The sequence below is a fragment of the Sus scrofa genome, chromosome 8 (assembly GCF_054392235.1).
Source record: "Sus scrofa isolate SSC_HxYL_T2T_F1_AM1 chromosome 8, Sscrofa_HxYL_maternal_Yorkshire_Landrace_v2.0, whole genome shotgun sequence".
In the NCBI taxonomy this organism is placed as follows: Eukaryota; Metazoa; Chordata; class Mammalia; order Artiodactyla; family Suidae; genus Sus; species Sus scrofa.
Genome location: NC_139390.1, coordinates 131,940,055 through 131,959,891, shown reverse-complemented (window position 1 = coordinate 131,959,891; position 19,837 = coordinate 131,940,055). Strand labels below are relative to the sequence as shown.

The 19,837-nt window shown below is 38.9% G+C and overlaps 2 protein-coding genes across 9 annotated transcripts in view; one reads left to right on the top strand and one right to left on the bottom strand.

Annotated features, from left to right (window-relative positions):
• LOC146401057 (uncharacterized) overlaps positions 1 to 11,445 on the bottom strand; it is a 499,586-nt gene extending 488,141 nt beyond the window's left edge. For 3 of the 5 annotated variants that reach the window (XM_084973438.1, XM_084973441.1, XM_084973440.1), the window contains exons 1-2: positions 11,098 to 11,445; positions 2,862 to 2,983 (exon numbers count right to left, since the gene is read on the bottom strand). In XM_084973438.1, coding sequence (XP_084829564.1) covers positions 2,862 to 2,983; positions 11,098 to 11,155 — 180 coding nt within the window. In that variant the 5' untranslated portion in view covers positions 11,156 to 11,445. The remainder of the gene's footprint in view (positions 1 to 2,861; positions 2,984 to 11,097) is intronic. The other 2 variants (XM_084973443.1, XM_084973439.1) reach the window with 1 other exon arrangement.
• The window catches only part of SMARCAD1 (SWI/SNF-related, matrix-associated actin-dependent regulator of chromatin, subfamily a, containing DEAD/H box 1), a 78,830-nt gene continuing 70,241 nt past the window's right edge, over positions 11,249 to 19,837 (top strand). For 2 of the 4 annotated variants that reach the window (XM_005666984.4, XM_084973390.1), the window contains exons 1-2: positions 11,249 to 11,361; positions 11,976 to 12,214. In XM_005666984.4, coding sequence (XP_005667041.1) covers positions 12,025 to 12,214 — 190 coding nt within the window. In that variant the 5' untranslated portion in view covers positions 11,249 to 11,361; positions 11,976 to 12,024. Of the gene's footprint in view, positions 11,697 to 11,975; positions 12,215 to 19,837 lie in introns of all 4 variants that reach the window. The other 2 variants (XM_005666985.4, XM_084973391.1) reach the window with 1 other exon arrangement.

The window sequence follows — 19,837 nt, the reverse complement described above, 5'->3', positions numbered from 1 at the left end:
TAACTATAACTGCTTAAAAAACCTTTGGTCTTTTCCTCCACCCTGGAGATTAAGCACATTCTCCCTCAGACGACCTTTAAAGGACTTCAGCCTCTTTTCTCCTGGTCACCACTGCATCTCCTTTACGGGTTTACTTGTACTCATCCTTCAGGACTCAGCTGTCACTTTCTCCACCAAATCACTAGGGTCTCTCTGGTACTATGCACTTTAATTTCACTATTACAGCATATATAGTACAATGTTGTTACTGATGGTTATTATCTCCCTGACAGACTCTAAGTCATCTGAGGAAATATAAGAATCACATCAGTCTTGTTCATCCTTATATTTCCCAGCACCTCTCACAGTCCTTTGGCACAAAGTAGGTACATGATAATGATTAATTAAATAAATTACTGGGAGTTATGTACCATATACAAATTTCTGTACCCTATAATTTATGACGAATTATAGAATTTATAAGGATAATTTTAATCAAAAGTGATCTTTCACATAATTTGTTTAATAGAAGCCTAAGCCACAGGCAAGATGAACTCCACTCTAAAAATAATAACTATTTATTTGGTATTAACTATTGGCTAAGTCCTGCCCGAAGCATGACTTATTTCAAATTTAATCCACAGAAACCCTCTGGCATGAGTACTATTTTCCCTACATAACATAGGAGGAAATTTAGAGACTATCACACAACTGGTAAACAAGAGATGGGATTTGAACACAGGTGTCTTTAATTTCACAATGACTTTAATTTTTATTACTTAAGAAGAGTTCATCTTCCTCACTATGGCTGATTATAAACATATCATGACTATTTATTGAAGCCCCTATTTTTGATTCAATAATGCTTCTACTTTTAAGAATACAGACATGTATAATGTAAGGCATTTATAATATTATCAAACACCTAAATAGGAACAATCCACAGACAACATACGCTGCACAAAAGTATAAAATTTTAACATGTAATCTATCCCCCGGACTGTTTTGACTAAGTACATCTACCAATTAGGAAGAATTTTGAACTATGTTTAATGTTTACTGTATTTGACATGGCTGAAGGAAAGAAATAACTTATTTTCTTTTGGAATCTCTTTGTAAAGACCAATTCAATTAGAATATATATATATATATATATGTACATGATTGATTACAATGATCCAGTTTCACTTAAATAACTGCAAAACATGACATTTTCAGAGTGGCAGATATAAAAGGATAATTTCAAGGTAAGAATTACTACAATAGGGAGTTCCCGTTGTAGCACAGTGGAAACAAATCAGACTAGTATCCATGAGGATGCAGGTTCGATCCCTGGCCTCACTCACTGGATTAAGAATCTGGCATTGCCATGAGCTGTGGTGTAGGTCGCAGAGGCGGCTTGGATCCTGTGTTGCTGTGGCTGTGGCGTAGGCCAGCAGCTGCAGCTCTGATTTGACTTCTAGCCTGGGAACCACCCAATCCATGTGGGTGCAGCCCTACAAAGTATCAAGCACCATCCTGACACTATGGGTATAGACAGAAACAAAACAGTGACTACACAGTGTTGTGAGGAAACTGAATTGCAAGGACACTGGAAGAAAAAGTACAGCCTTGTGCACATGTGTGTAAACTCAAGTTTCCAGTTGAGAGTATCCTGACAATTATAAGACATGCATAACTAGAAAAAAGAAAAGAAAAATTAAAATGAAAAAAATCAAGGAAAAGATAACCGGAAGTTACTGAAAAGCAAGCATTATATACCTTAGAATTTAAATCCTACTTTTTTCCAGAAAAGCAATTATTATAGTTAACAAAATATAGCAGGTAATTATCAAAAGGTGAAAAATACTCGATATTTTTAATCCTCTAAATTGATAATGGCAGTTAGTAGAGGTTTTAAGTTTTAAAAAAGCACCTGCAAGGATATCACCATGGATCCCACCAGAATTATTACAACTGAGAACTTCTTTGTTAGAATTTCTTCTTCTTTTTTTTTGCTTTTTAGGGCTGCACCCATGTCATATGGGCATTCCCAGGCTAGGGGTCAAATCAGAGATACAGCTGCTGGCCTACACCACAGCCACAGCTGTGGATCCTTAACTCACTGAGCAAGGCCAGGGATTGAACCCTCAACCTCATGGTTCCTAGCTGGATTCATCTCCTCCACGCCACAATGGGAACTCCCCATAATTTCTTAATGTGAAGTTCACAGAGCACTAGAAATTCCACGAACCTCCTCAAATTATGTATAACCCGTTGTGTGCATATGCAGTTTTCTGGAAGGCATTCCACGGCTTTTTAAAAATCAGATTCTGAAAAGAGGTTCATTACTGTCCTCTCCACCTCCCCCCCAAATTAAGAACGATTAATCTAGGAAAAGAAGTATTTGCTTACAAATTGGTAATATTTGTCTTAATTTCCTGTTACCAAGGAAGAACAATCTACCTAGTTTTATGATCTGGCATCTTGTCTTTCCATTTTAAATTTGTGTGTGGGAGGTAAGATTAATTTACACAAGTTTCCATTACCAACGAGGTGAGGCTTACATTTTTAAGATAATCAAGTTAAGAAAGGATCCAGGTTTACAGATTCCATTTTTAATCTCTGTTGCTATTTATTATTTTGTTTGGTTTCTTATTCAATTCAATTCCAATTTGGAAGGGTTGCTCCTTCCTCAAATTGCTTCTTGGTTTTATTTTGGTATATATAAAGCGAAAAAGAAATAATAAAATTTCCACAAAGCCTTTTTTTCTTGTTTAATGAAGCAATTTGAGGATGCTAGTAAACGTTTTCACTGAGTCCATGGACAGGATTTTGGCAGCTGTGTTAGGATTCTATGGAGAAACACAAGTATACAGATTTATTACAAGGGTTTAGCTTACCTGATTTGCAGCTAAGTCCCTCTGCAAGCTGGAGGTCCAGGAAAGCCAGGGGTATAGTTCCAGTCCAAGACCCAAGTCCAACAGCCTGAGACCAGGTCCAAAGGCAGGAAAGGATAGGGGTCCTAGTTCAAGCAGAGAGTAAATTGGCCTTTCTTCCACTATTTTGTTCTATGTAGACCCTCAAAGGATTAGATAATACAATCTTCATTACTCAAGTCTACTGATTCAAATGCTAATTACTTCCAGAAAGACCCTCACAGACACACCCAGAAATAAGGTTTTATCAGCTATCTGGGCATTCTCAGCCCAGTCAAACTGACACAAAAACTAACCATCATGGCAGCCCCACATAATATGTATTTTAATTTGAAAGGTGAATTCTATCCCCATTGGGACCTTGAAGCAATAAATTATTTCTGAAATCTTAGTCACCACATTTGAGAGGTCCTGCTGACAAAATTATATTTTATAGTCTATATTGTAGGAACTTTATCTTAACTACCATGCTGAATCCTAAAAAAATCTTAATACAAATTAGAAATGATAATGCCTTTGTGACTAAGTATATCTTTTTCTTTTATAGTTGACTACAATGTTGTATAGGTTTATATTTCTAAGGAAAAAGTGTCTTAAATTTCATTTATACTACTGAGAAAGAAGAACTATATACTATTGTGGGAAATATTTCTTCTGGCAAAGAAGGCAGGAGAAAATGTGATGACACATAAAACAAAGTCTATCTAATGTTGACTTTTGGATTCAGATATTGCCAACTTAAGGTGAATAGGAAATGAACCTAAGATTTCTACACAGTTGGAGACTTTAATAAGGGAAAATAAGAAACCTTTAAATTCTAAGCAAATCAGTACCTTTGAGACAAAAATGCAGGAAAAATGTTCATATATGTTCCAATTATCCATTACTGCATAACAAAACTAAACCTTAAATTTAGTGGTTAGCCGTTTTATGTCTTAAGATTTTCAAGGTCAGAAATTTGGGCCAGGCTTTCGCAGTGATTCAAATTTTATCACTTCTTTTTCATTTCCTAGTTGGAATACTTTTATAAAGAGATACTGTCCTTCATCTATTATTTGATTACCTAGTACAGTTCTTTATAAAGACAAGATAAAAGCACTATTTTTTAATTGAAATCTAGTTTATTTACAATGTTGTATTAACTTCTGCGGCACAGCAAAGTGATTCAGTTATACATATATTATACATTTTTAATATTCTTTTCATTATGAAATATCATAGGATATTGAATATAGTTCTCTGCGTTACACAGTAGGAACTTGTTGTTTATTCATTCTATACATGATAGCTTATACCTGCTAACCTCAACTTCCTTCTCCATCTCTCCGCCAAGGCAACCACAAGTCTGTTCTTCATGCCTGTGAGTCTATTCCTGTCTTTTGTTTTGTTTTTGTCTTTTAGGGGCACACCCACAGCATATGGAGGTTCACAGGCTAGAGGTCAAATCAGAACTGTAGCTGCGGGCCTACAACACAGCCATAGCAACTTGGGATCCAAGCTCTGTCTGCAACCTACACCACAGCTCACGGTAACACTGGATCCTTAACCCACTGAATGAGGCCAGGGATTGAATCCACATCCTCATGGATCCTAGTCAGGTTCACTAACCGCTGAGCCATGATGGGAACTCCTATTTCTGTTTTGTAAATAGATTCATTTGTATCATAATTTTAGATTCCACATATATAAGTGATATCATATGGCACTTGTGTTTTTCTTTCTGACTTACTTCACTCAGTATAATAATCTCTAGTTGCATCTGTGTGGCTGCAAATGTCATTTCATTCCTTTTTTTAATTAATTTTTAATTACACAGCTACAGCAATGCCAGATCCGAGCCATGTCTGCTGACTACACCGCAGCTCACAGCAACACTGGATCCTTAACCCACTGAGCGAGGCCAGGGATTGAACCTGCATCCTCATGGGTACTAGTCAGACTTGTTTCTGCTGAGTCATGATGGGAATTCCCATTTCATTCCTTTTTAATGTCTGAGTAGTATTCCAGTGTGTATATGTACCACATTTCTGTGATTCTTTTCCCATATTTATTAGTTTTCATAGTAATTAAATGTTTCCTTCATTATCTACAGACAATCAGTTTTTTGGAGTTTCCACTGTGGCACAATGGGTTAAGAATCCAACTGCAGCAGCTCAGGCCACTGTGGAATACAGTTTGATCCCGGCCCAGTGCAGTGGGTTAAAAGATCAAGCATTGCCGCAGCTGTGGTATAGGTTGAAGCTGCAGCTTGGATTCAGTCCTTGGACTGGGAACTTCCATATGCTGCGAGTGCAGCCATGATGAATAAATAAATAAAGACAGTTTTTTAAAAATGTATCAGAAAAAAACTCATAAATTTAAACAGTATATGGCTTTCAAACAATTGCAATTTTAATCTTATTGAAGTTCAAAGTTCATTCCTTGGCCCACAGTAGAAGCCTCTTAAAGTTGACTTCTGAATCTTTTTGACATGTTAGTGGTCTTTGATAATCTTCTTGCTTTTTGTTATATAAACACATTCCAGACTCATTCTGTACAATTCCTACCCCAAACTGGAATCTGACCTTTTCCTAAAAAGTCCTGGTTTCCTTTAGTGGTAGATAATATTTTAAGACCACATCTTGGAGATAGGGATATATATTGGACTAATCACAGATGATGTATATCAAACCTCATAAGTTCCTATAGATACTTTCAGTTCAAATAAAGGACCATTGTGCACTCTAGGATTTACATGCTAACCTGTCATATCTGTATCTCCTTTCTTCAACTTGAGGACTCTAGTTCTCAAAGAAATAGGAAATGACAGAATTATTCATTTGCTTTATCCAACAATACACACATAACCACCTAATACTAATATACTTACTACAATAAAATTACTAAGAAACTAGAGTTCCCTTGTAGTGTGGTGGGTTAAGGATAAGGCATTGTCACTGCAGTGGCTTGGGTTGCTACTATGGCACGAGTTCAATCCCTGACCTAAAAATTCCCACATGGTGCAGGCACAGACAAAAAAAAAGAAGCTAAAAAATATTTTTTCATATGTTCCCACCATTCTCTTCCCATTTTAAAAGGTATGCATTGACAGATCAAACAGCCATTAAATACTATTCTCTTCACCTTTGAAACTTCATATTGTCTTTGCTCTACAAATAACTATATAGTTAGTGCTGAATATCTGTTTTCACATCATTGTCTCTAGACATTTTAGTTTTATGAATCTCATTCTCTAAAAGATTCTTCAGGAGTACTCAAGAGAACAGTATTCACGGAGTTCTTGCATGATGTTGATAGTTTATCTGTGCCTTTATATTTGAAAGGCACTCTTACTGAATATAAAATTCTTGGATAACACATTTTTTCCTTGAGCATCCTAAACACAATACTTTATTTTTTTCTGGCATAAAGACTTGCTAAAAGTCATGTTAATAATACAATCTTTTCCTTATAAATCACTTGCTTGCTTTTGTCTAAATATCCACGGCATTTAACATTTTTTTTCTTTAAAGTTTAAATTTTACTAGAATATGTACTGGTGTTGGCCATCTGGGCTAATATTCTCAGTTAATGATGTCTTCTTTCAATACATAGTTTCAAATTCTTATAATTTTCAGGAAATTTTTTTAAATTACAGTTCTTTTGTTATTTCTTCTACATCTTTACTTTGGAGTCCTTCTGTAGGGATTTCACTTATAATTATGTTGGATCTTCTTTGCTTATCTTCAATATTTTTTCCTGAAATATATTTACCTTTCTATTGCTTTAATTTTTTAATTCTATTCACTTGCTCTTTCTCTTAAGATATTATCCATTTTTTATCTATGTGTTACATTCAGTTTAATCTTCATTTCTAGGAGGTTTTTTTTTCTCTTCTTTTCCTTTCTTGAGGTATGTCACCTCTTTCCTGAGATTTGTAAATTCTGGTTTATGTTGTTCTTCCTTAGCATGTATCATTTTGAAGATACACAGCTTGTTTTAAAAATTTATTTCTGGAGAGTTCCTGCTGCAGCTCAGCAGATTAAGAATCTGACTAGATTCCATGAGGATGCAGGTTCGATCCCTGGCCTTGCTCAGTGGGTTAGGGATACAGTGTTGTTAAGCTGTGGTATAGTTTGCAGACGCAGCTTGGATCCCACATTGCTGTGGCTATGGTGCAGGCTGGCAGCTGCAGCTCCAATTTGATCCCTAGCCTTGGAAATTCCATATGTTGTAGGTGTGCCCCCCCCTCCAAAAAAAGCAAAAAAAAATTACTGGTTATCTGTATGCTTAGACATTTTGTCCAGTTATTAATATTATTCACTTAAAACTCAAAAAATATTTACTGAGTATGTACTATGTGCAGATAGTCATCATAGCCTGACATTGAGCCACACTAACTAATCAAGCTTATTGTTTTCTGTAACTAAAATTTTGAAGTGGTTATGAAACAAAAGTTGACTAGTAGACCATACTTGTAATTATTAAGTTCTAACCATTTCATTCTCAACAGAATACTTTTACACCACGAATTCTCCAATCTTGAAATCTCCATTTTTTTCACCCTGTCAACTGGATTTATGTCTTTAGGAATATTTTAAGGAAGATAATATTACCAAGAAACAAAAATTTAAAAATATTGTTCTTGCATAAATGAACTATATATACATATGACCTAGAAAATTAATGAATCCCATTTCTTTCCCTCCAAATCTCTAGAGATATTGTATCATTACCTTCAGGCATTTATTTAGTTCAATTAACAAGCTTTTGACTGGCTTTTTTGTCTCTTCGTAGGCTGCAGATTTTTTTCTTCAGAAAGGTAACTTTTGAAATTACCTTGAAAATTCTTGAAATTAAAAAAAAAAAAATTCCCTTTGTGGCTCAGTGATTAACTATACTGACTATCCATGAGGATGAAGGTTTGATCCCTGGCCTTGATTAATGGGTTAAAGATCTGGCATTGCCATGAGCTGTGGTATAGGTTGCAGATCCAGCACTGCTGTGGCTGTGGTGTAGACCACCACCTGTAGCTTTGATTCGACCCCTAGCCTGGGAACTTCCCTATGCCACGGGTGTGGCCCTAAAAAACAAAAAAATCAAATCCTAAGATATTTTTAGCAGATAGTCCCTTTTAATTGCTGCAGTCTTGAATGTTCTTTCACTTGCAGACTAATGAGAACTCCTGAACTTATAACAGAACTTCTATTATATTTTTCATTATTGATTCCATTGTGTGTATTCTTTGATTTGATACATTAATCAAAGATTATTTCTCAGTCCTCTGACTCCTATACTTATCACTTCTTTAAATCATATTGATTTGATCCCTTTGTCTTTTTTTGTGTAATCTAGGGGAGAAGGTGGTTTTCAAATTTTTCTTCCATATCAATAAGTAAATGTTTATTGTCAATTTTTTTTAAAAATTGCTATGTTTATAACCGAGTTATACTTGATAAACAGTCAGATTAACTCCTTTTAAGTCTATAGTTGAGTAAGATTTGATAAATATATTTAGTCACCAGCAGTCCACTCTGGGAAAGAGCAGAATAAGATAGAAGACCAAGGACTGAACTTTGGAAATGACCATATTTAGGGTTGGAAGGAAGTAAAATTAGAAGACTGGTTTTCAGCCCCAATTGTTGCTATCATTCTAGAAGATTTCAGAATCCAAACAGAACCTTTGCACTCTCTTGCCCCTGTTATGGGCATTATGTGTCCTCCCCACCCCCCCACAAAATCTGTATGTTAAAATTCTAATCCCCAGTATCTCAGAATATGACTGCACTTGGATATAGGCCCTTTAGACAGGTAGTTAAGTTAAAATAGGGACATTAAATGGGCTCTAATCCAATAGGATGTGTTCTTATAAAAAAAAGGAAATTTGGGAGTTCCCGTTGTGGCGCAGTGGTTAATGAATCCGACTAGGAACCATGAAGTTGTGGGTTCAATCCCTGGCCTTGCTCAGTGGGTTAAGGATCCGGCATTGCTGTGAGCTGTCGTGTAGTTTGCAGACTCGGCTTGGATCCCATGTTGCTGTGGCTCTGGCGTAGGCGGGTGGCTACAGCTCTGATTAGACCCCTAGCCTGGGAACCTCCACATGCTGCAGGAGTGGCCCAAGAAATGGCAAAAAGACAAAAAAAAAAAAAGAAAGAAAAGAAAAAAGAAATTTGGACACAGACAAATGTATTTTAGGCCTTTTCTTTTTTTCCCCCGTTTTTGACCACCCTGCAGCACATGGAGTTCTTGGGCCAGGCGTCAAATCCCAGCCAGAGCTGCAACCTATGCCACAGCTGCAGCAACACCTGATACTTAACCCACTGCAACGGGCTGGGGATCAAACCCAAGTCCCTGCTGCTGCAGAGACACCTTCAATCCCATTGCACCATAGTGGAAACTCTGACAAGTATAGTTAGAAGACCATGCAAAGTTACTAAGTGGGAGGAAGTGACACGGAGAAGGAAGGATATATGTGCCAACCAACTTTCAGTCTGACACATAGAAAGTCTAAACTCAGCCTGGCTTTCCAGGTCATTTTCAAATTAGGATGATATAACATATTTTAATTTTATATTTTTTAGTCGTATTTTTAATGTGTAGATATTGAGATATATGGTATGCAAGTTTCCATTTTCACGCTGGTCTCAGCTGTACAAAATGTTAAGGGGTTAGTACTGCTGCAGAAAATTGCCCTAAAAGGTCAACAGTATCATCTAATCGATGAGACTATTGAAAAGAGGAGGAAAGGTGAGGAAACTGAGACTTAGAGATGTTATACATAATTTTCCCAAAGTCACTAAGTTAAGAGAATCCATTTTCGGTATAAGATCTAGTTGAATATGAAGCAAATATTCTTTTTATTCCATTGCATGTACAGGATGGTGACTACACCTAATAATGCTGTATTGCATATTTGAAAGTTGCTAAGAGACTACATATTTTTTTTTGCTTTTTGCTTTTTGCTTTTTAGGACTGCACCCATGACATATGGAGGTTCCCAGGCTAGGGGTCGAAGCAGAGCTACAGCGGCTGGCCACAGGCATAGCCACAACAACACCAGATCTGAGCCGCGTCTTTGACCTACACCACAGCTCATGGCAATGCCGGATCCTTAACTCACTGAGGGAGGCCAGGGATTGAACCCACAATCTCATGGTTCCTAGTCGGATTCATTTCCTCCGCGCCACGATGCGTACTCCGAGAGAATATATCTTAAAGCAAACATTTTTCATTGCCAAAAATAATTTACTATTTACAAGCTGATGTAGCCTCTGATGATATCTTTTAACATGTATGCATAAATCCAGGGCATTTCATGGGATATCAAAGATAGGCACAATGGAAATCTCAATTATTCAGTCATTGAGCCTACATTTTATGGGCCCAGACAATTTTATAAGGGGGTTCATGTTAAACAATTCAAAACACTGATTTAGCAAACAGAGTGCCAAGAGTTCCCTTGTGGCTCAGCGGTGGAACCAGTGAACTAGTATCCAGGAAGACTTCCTGGCCTCACTCAGTGCGTTAAGGATCGGGTTGCCATGAGCTGTGGCTTAGGCGGCAGGCCCTGCTCCAATCCACATTGCTGTGGGCTGTGGTGTAGGCCAGAAGCTGCAGCTCCAATTCCACCCCCAGCCTGGGAACCTCCATATGCCGCGGGTGCGGACCTAGAAGGAAAAAGGGAAAAAAAAAAGAGAACAGAGTGCTAATTCAAGTTTACACTGAACAATATAACAGGGTAATGACTTGAAGTAATTTTTCTTTAAAGGAAATGCCAACAAGAGGACCAAATTACGACTCAGAAAATTACGTGTTTCATCTAATGCTAGAACAAAGAGTATAAATATCCTTAAGTTAATATTTGCATCAAGATAAGTGAATTAATTGTCATACTCCACTGTAGGAGCACCCCAGCCAACAGTGGGAGGCAGTTTATATGCTTTTAAGGTCAACATACTCGGGTTTTCCTCCTTTCTAATAAACTACCTAAAATCTGCTGGCCTCGCTTTCCTCATTTTGTTAAAAGAGAAGAAAAGAAACGGCTTCTGGTAAGGGTTGAGATTATACGTAAAACAATTACAACAACGATGTTTTACTGTCCACATATTATGTAAATATTATAAATTATAACTTATCAAATATTATAGTAAATATTCTTATTATGCTACCTGTTGCCATTGTGCTATTTATTATTGTTCTATTTAACAACTTTCTGGCTAACCTGGAGAAACAGGCCACAAACGCCCTTCCAAGGCAAAGAGGCGGGTGCGAGTTACCATAGCAACAGCGCGCGCCTAGACATTTTCCTCTTTCACGTCGTCGTCGTCGAAGAGAAAAGTCTAGGATGCGTGTTGCGTCATCACTACGCGCTCATTGGGCTTCTCCCTGCTGCTTTAGAAGGTCCCAGCCCGGCTACCGTCGCTCCACGCCAGGAATTATTTTTTTCATTTCAACCTTTGTTACCTCGCACCGCGACTGCAAAAGCGTAAGTACCAAGGGAAGAAAGATAGCAAGCGAGCGAGCATTAAAAGAGATGCGGCAGCACACTCTCCACTACCCAACCTTCCCTGTGCGTTCTTGATCCTATCAGCTTCCTCTCAGCTGGGATCGCGCCGCGTCAACTTCCGGGCGGGTGCCCGCCAGCACGGCCTCCGCCGCTCCCCTCCTTTGGCCCCTTTGTGTCCCCGCAGTGTCGAGGCACCGGCCCTGGCACGTCTTCTCTGGAGGCAGGGAGCACCGTAGTGCAGGGAGCCTCTCACTGTGGGCGGGCGCGCTGCCCGCAGGGGGGTTAGCGTGGGGAACGTGCCTGCGCGTGCTGGGGTAAGAGGAGGTTGCACGAGGGTCAGCGTGTGGAAGGAGGGGCGGAGGGGGGTGGGCAGCGAAGGGGAGTAAAAAGAGCATTGGAAAAATTTTAAACGATAACCCCTGTCCACCTTCTATTTGTTGTGGCCTAACAATGAGTCGCAGCCATAATAGTCATTCTGAGCCACTGGCATGTTTGCGGGCTCTTAATTGCCTTGGGAATGACCTGCTGTGGCTTTGTATTTTATATTGTTTTCATGGCCTCTTTTTTTCTCTTTTTTTATTTTCTCCCTGCAGATAGTTCATTTAAAGCGCCCAACCCCACGAGGTAGTGGTTTCTACCAATATGAATCTTTTCAACTTGGACCGCTTTCGCTTTGAGAAAAGGAATAAGATTGAGGAAGCGCCCGAAGCAACACCTCAACCCTCCCGGCCTGGCCCTTCTTCACCGATTTCTCTTAGTGCTGAAGAGGAGAATGCTGAAGGGGAAGTTAGCAGGGCAGGCACCCCTGATTCAGATGTAACTGAAAAAACAGGTGAGTTACAACGTTGCAAATTGATGTAGCAGCAAGAGATAGAGTGTTTTGCTTTTGTTTTTGTTTTTTTTTTTTTAAGAAGAAAGGCAGAAGAGATTCTAATTTTTGTTCTTGATGTCATTCATACTGATGCAGTGTCCTTCACCATGCCCTTTTAAATACAGCTTTACAGACCTTAGGTACCATATACTTCCAACTGATTATCCATCCATAGTTGTTTCACTTGTATATCAGTTCTTAGAATATGGCCAAGTATTGGAAGCGAAAACAGAATTTAGGTCAGAATGGTTGCTACTGGAAAAACAACTAGGTGATCCAGTCCTGCGCTGGACTTTGAAGCTGTTATTGCCAGACTTTTACATTCATTCCAGTATTCCTCCAAAAAATGTTGATCACCTACTATGAGCTAGACTTTATTCACGGTGCCAGAAGACAACCTCTGCGAACAAATGAAGAACAAATCACATTCAGATTTTGCCAATCACTTGACTTCCTGGAGATCTCCAAAGTGCAAATGAATGATGAGAATTCTTCATGGTGCCAGCAAATAGTCATGAGACAATAGAATTTGAGAAAAAGCAAAAAAATAGCTTTCCCATTTTAATCTATATTCTTTAAACAGTTAAAAATTAGAATATATTTGCAGAGTTCCCACTGTGGCTCAGTGGGTTAAGAACCTGACTGGGAGGAGTTCCCATTATGGCTCAGCTGTAACAAATCTGACTGTTATCCATGAGGACATGGGTTGGATCCTTGGCCTTGTTCAATGAGTTAAGGATCTGGCGTTGCCATGACCTGTGGTGTAGATCCCATGTTGCTTGGATCTGGAGTTGCTGTGGTTATGGTGTAGGCCGGCACCTGCAGCTCAGATTCCACCTCTCACCTGGGAACTTCCATATGCTGCAGATGTGGCCCTAAAAAGCAAAAAAGAAAAATAAAATAATTTTTTTAACTAAAAAAAAGAATATGTTTGAAGTCTTACTATGTTTCAGGTGTAGTACAGATGGAGTGCCTCACTTTGTATCATTTAATTGACACAGTAACCCTACAGAATATCATTACCCATATTTTGCAGGATTGAGATCAAAGAAGGTTAAGTTGTTAGGAATTTGATAAATCAGAACTCAGATAACAGGCATTAATATCTAATTCCTAAGTGTAAACTTTTAATCATTTACATTATACAATTTCTTATAAAGGGTGAAAGGGATATTAGAAGTTTTAATGTGTTTCAGTAATACCTTTTTTAAAATGCAAAACTCAGTATTTCACAAGCAGCTTTTAAATTACTATGACCATGCCAATATTGGTAATATGTAACATCATCCTTGATATCCACATTTTATTTGTTGCTCTTTTACTGAAACATAACAACAGAATCCCAAAAGTTACTTTTAAAATGACATTTTAAAATATTTTAATGTAATTGGAACATGGTAGAATGATTATTAAGTGGAAACTAGAAATTGAATTTTAAAAGGTTTTGTTTATCTAAAGCGTTTTGAACTTACCTGAATTCAAACCACTGGAGTGAATTCAGAGCACTGGAAATACATCCCTGTGTGCATTCTTTTAACAGATATTTGATTTGGATAACATGCTGTAGATAATGTCTAAACATCCAAGTACTTTAATATTTTAACAGTAAATAGTTTAATCTGTTTCTTATGTAGTTAGGGCATGGAAGACCTGGGTGTAGACATGGAATTTTGAGTCTTTAGAAGCCTCTGCCTCTTCATTTTGGTTAAATGGAACATTGGACAAATCACTTCGATTATCTGAGATCCACAGTTTTTTCACCTCTAAAATAAAAGTACTTTTTAAACTGGAATTCAATGAAATGTTTTAGTTATTAATATTAGTAATACGAAATTCTTAATTGCCGTCTTTAATCAGAAGATGTTTCTCAGTTTTATTTATTTATTTATTTTTCGGTCAAAGGAGAGTTCACACCTTTTCTCTTTATGGGGACTTCTCATACATAAATTCTTAGAAACTGGGCTTGCCTTTAGGAATCACATGGTCAGTCTTGATGACCCTTGGGAAATATGAAAATCAGGTTTGTTCTAGGAATAGTGTCCTACTAGGAATAAACAGCTTTGTTTTCAGTAAAGATTAACGTTAATTGATACTGTGCATTTTTTTTAAATTTTTTTTTAATTTTCGGTCTTTTTGTGTTTTTAGGGCCACAGCCAAGGCATATGGAGGTTCCCAGGCTAGGGGTCTAATCTAATCACACCAAGAGCCACAGCAACGTGGGATCTGAGCCGTGTTTGCAGCCTACACCACAACTCCTGGCAATGCCAGATCCTTAACCCACTAAGCGAGGCCAGGGATCGAACCCACAACCTCATGGTTCCTAGTTGGATTTGTTTCCGCTGCATCACGATGGGAACTCCAATACTGTGCATTTTTGAGAATCTTGAAATCTAAGCAAAGTGTAGACTTCCACTGTATGTACTAGGAATCCATTAACGACTAGAAGAGAAGAATGATGAAAGAAACTTGCTTTATAAAAACAACCAATCTAGCAGTCATGAGAACTGTGCATTGTTAAGAGGGTAGAATTTGAAAGGAGAGAAATTGTTTAGGCCAATGATGGCAGTACAAGTAGAGAAGAAAGACATGAGTGATTTCAAAGTTAGAAAGGGCAAAATTCCTATTAGATCCTTGGTAAGAATGAGAGAAAAAGAAATGCTAAGCATTTTAGTTTAAGTAGTTGGTTTGGGGAAAGGTAGTTCTATACATCAGAATAGGTATAAAGTACCCACTGAAAGACCTTGAGCATACCTTTAAAAATTCAAATGAGGTCCTGCCCTCAATTTAGCAGAGAAGCCATTTAACTTATCCTGGGGAAGGGGGATGCTGAATTGATTGAGCTTTGGGCCTTGGGCCTTTGGAGAGGGTGAGACAGTGAAGTTGGTTTAAGATCAGATTGGAATTTTTCTCGTGGCTCAGCAGGTTAAGGATATGGTGTTGTCACTGCTATAACATGGATTTGATTCCTGGCTTGGAATTTCCACATGCTGTGGGTGCAGCCAAAAAAGAAAAGTAAATGAATAAATATATAAATAAGGTTAGATTGGATATTGACATTGGGAAAATCGTCAGTGGGATATGAATATTGATCTTTGCCATCAACTGGTAACTTACTTTGTTATTATGTGGGATGTTGTTTATTTACAGTAGTTTTGGGATCTAAGTCAGCTTCTAGGACAGCAATTGGGTATGGTTAGAATTACCTATAATCTTTTTCAGCTAATCCTGTTATTTTACCTAATGTGAGTTGAGATTTTATTTCCTAGCACTCTCCTTCAGTTACTGTGGCATAGACACACTGTTCCTTGTATATGCCAGACATCATTCAGTCTTCCCATTTGCTCTTCCATCTGTCTCCAAGACACTTCTGTGATATCTGCAGATGACTTGGCTTTGTTTCATTAGTGCTTAGTGAAGTATTATTTTTTTAAAAGGCCTTTTCTTAACCACTCAATGAAGTAGCACCCCCCACTTTTACTCTACTGTATTTTTCTATAAAGTATTTATCACTACCTAGCCTAACATTATACATCGTGTCTCTCTTATCAGACTGTAAGATCTGTGAGGACAAACACCTTGTTCACCTATCCATCCCCACTGACCCAAACAGTGACTGGTTATATAATGTCCTCAGCAGTTATATGTTGAAAGAAGGAGTATTGGATGATATTTAGGTAATATTGCACTTTGAACATAATTTTATTTTATTTATTTATTTTGTCTTTTTGCCTTTTCTAGGGCCGCTCCCGTGGCATATGGAGATTCCCAGGCTAGGGGTCTAATCGGAGCTATAGCCACTGGCCTACACCACAACCACAGCAGCGTGGGATCCAAGCCGCATCTGTGACCTACACCACAGCTCACAGCAACACCGGATCCTTAACCCACTGAGCAAGGCCAGGGATCGAACCCGCAACCTCATGGTTCCTAGTCGGGTTCGTTAACCACTGAGCCACGACGGGAACTCCAATGATATTTGGTGATTAGTTAAATATGGAGGATTTAAAGGTAACTCAGATGTTCCTTGCTTGGTCAGCTAAATGACTGATGCTATCAACTGGATTAGGCAGTATGATTAGGGCTACCAAAACATGTTGAATTTGAGTCACCTCTCCTATTTCAGTAGCAAGGTCTAGTGGGGGGATGAACATCGAAGTTCAGAGTCATCCTATGGTTGTTATCAAAATATATCCTAGGCAAGGTATCTAATAAGAAGCATCAATGTTAGTGATGCACAGAGGAAGGAAAACCAATACAAGATGTAAAGGATGACCAGAATAGTCATAGAAAATAACAGTACCGTGGAAGCTAAAGAAAGAGTTTCTATACTGGTATATAGTGAACAGTATCAAATATTGCAGCGAAGTCAAGTTGAAAGAGAACTGGTTAGAGACCACTTTCTGTGGAAATTTAAGTTCCCATTGACCTTTAGCAGTTTCATAAGAAGAAGAAGGCTGTTCTTCCAAGAAGTGAAAGAGAACAGGTTGATGGGGAAGCAATGTCAAGAAAAGATGTTTGAGGAAGGTTGAAATTAAGCATATTTGTTGGCCAGTGGGAAGAAGCTAGCAGAGAGGAAAAGGATAAAGCCGGGGGTTATCTGAAGACTTATCAAGGGAATGGGAGTATGAGAATAGCTGGACTCTAACTTAGAAAAGGAGTAAAGAGGAGTTCCTGCTGTGGTACAACAGGATTGTCAGTGTCTTTCTCTGCAGCACCATGACCTGCAGGTTCAATCCCTGGCCTGGCACAGTAGGTTAAAGGATCCAGCGTTGCCCACAGCTGCAATGTAGGTTGCATCTATAGCTTGGGTTTGATCTCTGGCCTCAGGAACTCCATATGCCATGGGGTGACCAAAAAAAAGAAAAGGAATAAAGATACATTTTACCCATGGGAGGGGGAATTAAAGAGAAAAAGAAAAATAGATGGGTTCATAGATTATTTTTAGGTTGGAATGGAAGAAAATTTTAGTGTATATTTGAATCTCTTTGCTTGATGAAATAGATTCCATCTTCTAAAGTGGCTGCCAGTTCACTGTGGTTGTCATGTTGAAAGTAAACATTGTTAATAAGTGAGAGGAAAAAAATTATATAGTTATCAAAAGGATTTCTAGAGAGCACTGCTCTGCCACTTACAGACTGTATGATCTTAAGATATCAGTGTTTTTGAACTTCACTTCCTTTGCCTAGATGTTCTCTTAAGTCCTTGCAAGCAGTTAAATAGATAAAGATGTGAATGATTTGAGTGATGAGGCTGGATGTATCGTTTTAGCATCACGATTCTATAATCGTCAGGGTGATACTCGGTCCCCCCCGCCCCTGCTTTTTTTCTAAGGGCCGCGCCTGCAATGCATGGAGGTTCCCAGGCTGGGGCTTGAATCGGAGCTGTAGCCACTGACCTACACCACAGCCACAGCATCATGGGATCTGAGCCATGTCTGCGACCTACACCACAGCTCATGGCAATACTGGATCCTTTAACCCACTGAGCGAGGCCAGGGATCAAACCCAAATCCTCACATATACTAGTTGGTTTCGTTACTGCTGAGCCATAACGGGAACTCCCTCTTTACTCTTAATGATTACTTCCTCTGTTCCTATCCCCTACTTCTAGCAGTCATCCTGTACTTTATGATCTTAACTACTCTAGGTACATTATAAAAATGGAATCGTACAGGATTTGTTTTGGGGGTTTTTCTATTTTGTTTTGTTTTTGGCTGCACCTGCAGCATGTGGAAGTTCCTAGACCAGGGATTGAACCCATGACATAGCGACCCAGGTTGCTGTTCAATGTTGAATACTTAACCTGCTGCATCACGAGATTAAGCAGGATCTGTCTTTTTGTAACTGGCTTACTTCACTTTGCCTAGTGTCTTCAGGATTCATCCCCGTTGTAATGTGTATCAGAATTCCTTTTTTTCTTTTTTTTTGTCTTTCTGTCTTTTCTAGGGCCGCACCCACAGCATACGGAGGTTTCCAGGCTAGGGGCCCAGTCGGAGCTCTAACTGCCAGCCTATGCCACAGCCACAGCAACTCAGGATCCGAGCCACATCTGCAACCTACAGCACAGCTCACGGCAGCTCCAGGTCCTAAACCCACTGAGCAAGGCCAGGGATTGAACCTGCAACCTCATGGTTCCTAGTCAGATTTGTTAACCACTGGGCCACGATGGGAACTCCCAGCATTTCTTTTTACGGCTGAAAGATATCTCATTGTATGTAGACCTACATTTTCTTTATTATTCCTTCACAGATGACACTTGGGTTGTTTCCACTTTATGGCTCTTGTGAACAGTGGTGCTGTGAACATAAGTGTACAATATCTCTTCCGCTCCCTGCTTTCAGTTCTTTTGGGTATATATCCAGAAATGGAATTGCTAGATTGTAAAGTACACCACCATGTATTTTCCATAGCTGCACCGGAAAACATTTTTACATTCCCACCAGCAGTGCACAGTGGTTCCAACTTGTTTCCATATCCTTGTGAATACTTGTTATTGTTTGTTTTTTTGGAGTAGTTTGTTTTGTTTTTGTTTTTTTTTTAATAGCCTAACTAGTGGATATGAGTTTGTGTTGTTGTTTAACCTTAACTCTCATCTGGAATTTATTTTGTTATGAAGGCTTAAAGTATGATACTGTTTTCTTCTCCATTCATTGTTTCTCATTTATGAGTCACTTATCCCAGAACCATTTATTGACAAATCCTTTCCTGTGTATGAAATGTAATCATTACAGAGATATTGTGGGTTCGGTTCCAGACCACCGCCATAAAGTATCAATAAAGTAAGTCACCTGAGTTTTTTGTTTTTCCAGTACATGTAAAAGTTATGTTTGTGGGTTTTTTTTGTTTTTTTGTTTTTTTGTTTTTTTTTTTTTTTTTTGGTCTTTTTGCCATTTCTTGGGCCACTCCCGCAGCATGTGGAGGTTCCCAGGCTAGGGGTCTAATCAGAGCTGTAGCCACTGGCCTATGCCAGAGCCACAACAACGTGGGATCCGAACCGCGTCTGCAACCTACACCACAGCTCACAGCAACGCCGGATCCTTAACCCACTGAGCAAGGCCAGGGATCAAACCCGAAACCTCATGGTTCCTAGTTGGATTCGTTAACCACTGCGCTACAACGGGAACTCCAATAAAAGTTATATTTATATTAAATTATAGTCTATTAAGTGTGCAGTAGCGTTATGGATTTTATTTTATTTTATTTTGGGGGCCACACCCATGGCATATGGGAATTCCCAGGTTGGGGTCAAATCTGAGCTGCCAGCCTACACAGCAACGCCAGATCCAAGCTGAGTCTGTGGCCTATATCACAGCTCACGGCAACTCCGGATCCTTAACCTGCTGAGCAGGGCCAGGGCTTGAACCCACATCTTCACGGATACTAGTCAGGTCTTTTACCTCTGAGTCACAACGGTAACTCCACATTGTGTCTTAAAAATTGTTCATATTTTAGGAGTTCCTGTCATGGGGCAGTGGTTAACGAATCCGACTAGGAACCATGAGGTTGTGGTTCAATCCCTGGCCTTGCTCAGTGGGTTAAGGATCCGGCGTTGCCGTGAGCTGTGGTGTAGGTCACAGACGCGGCT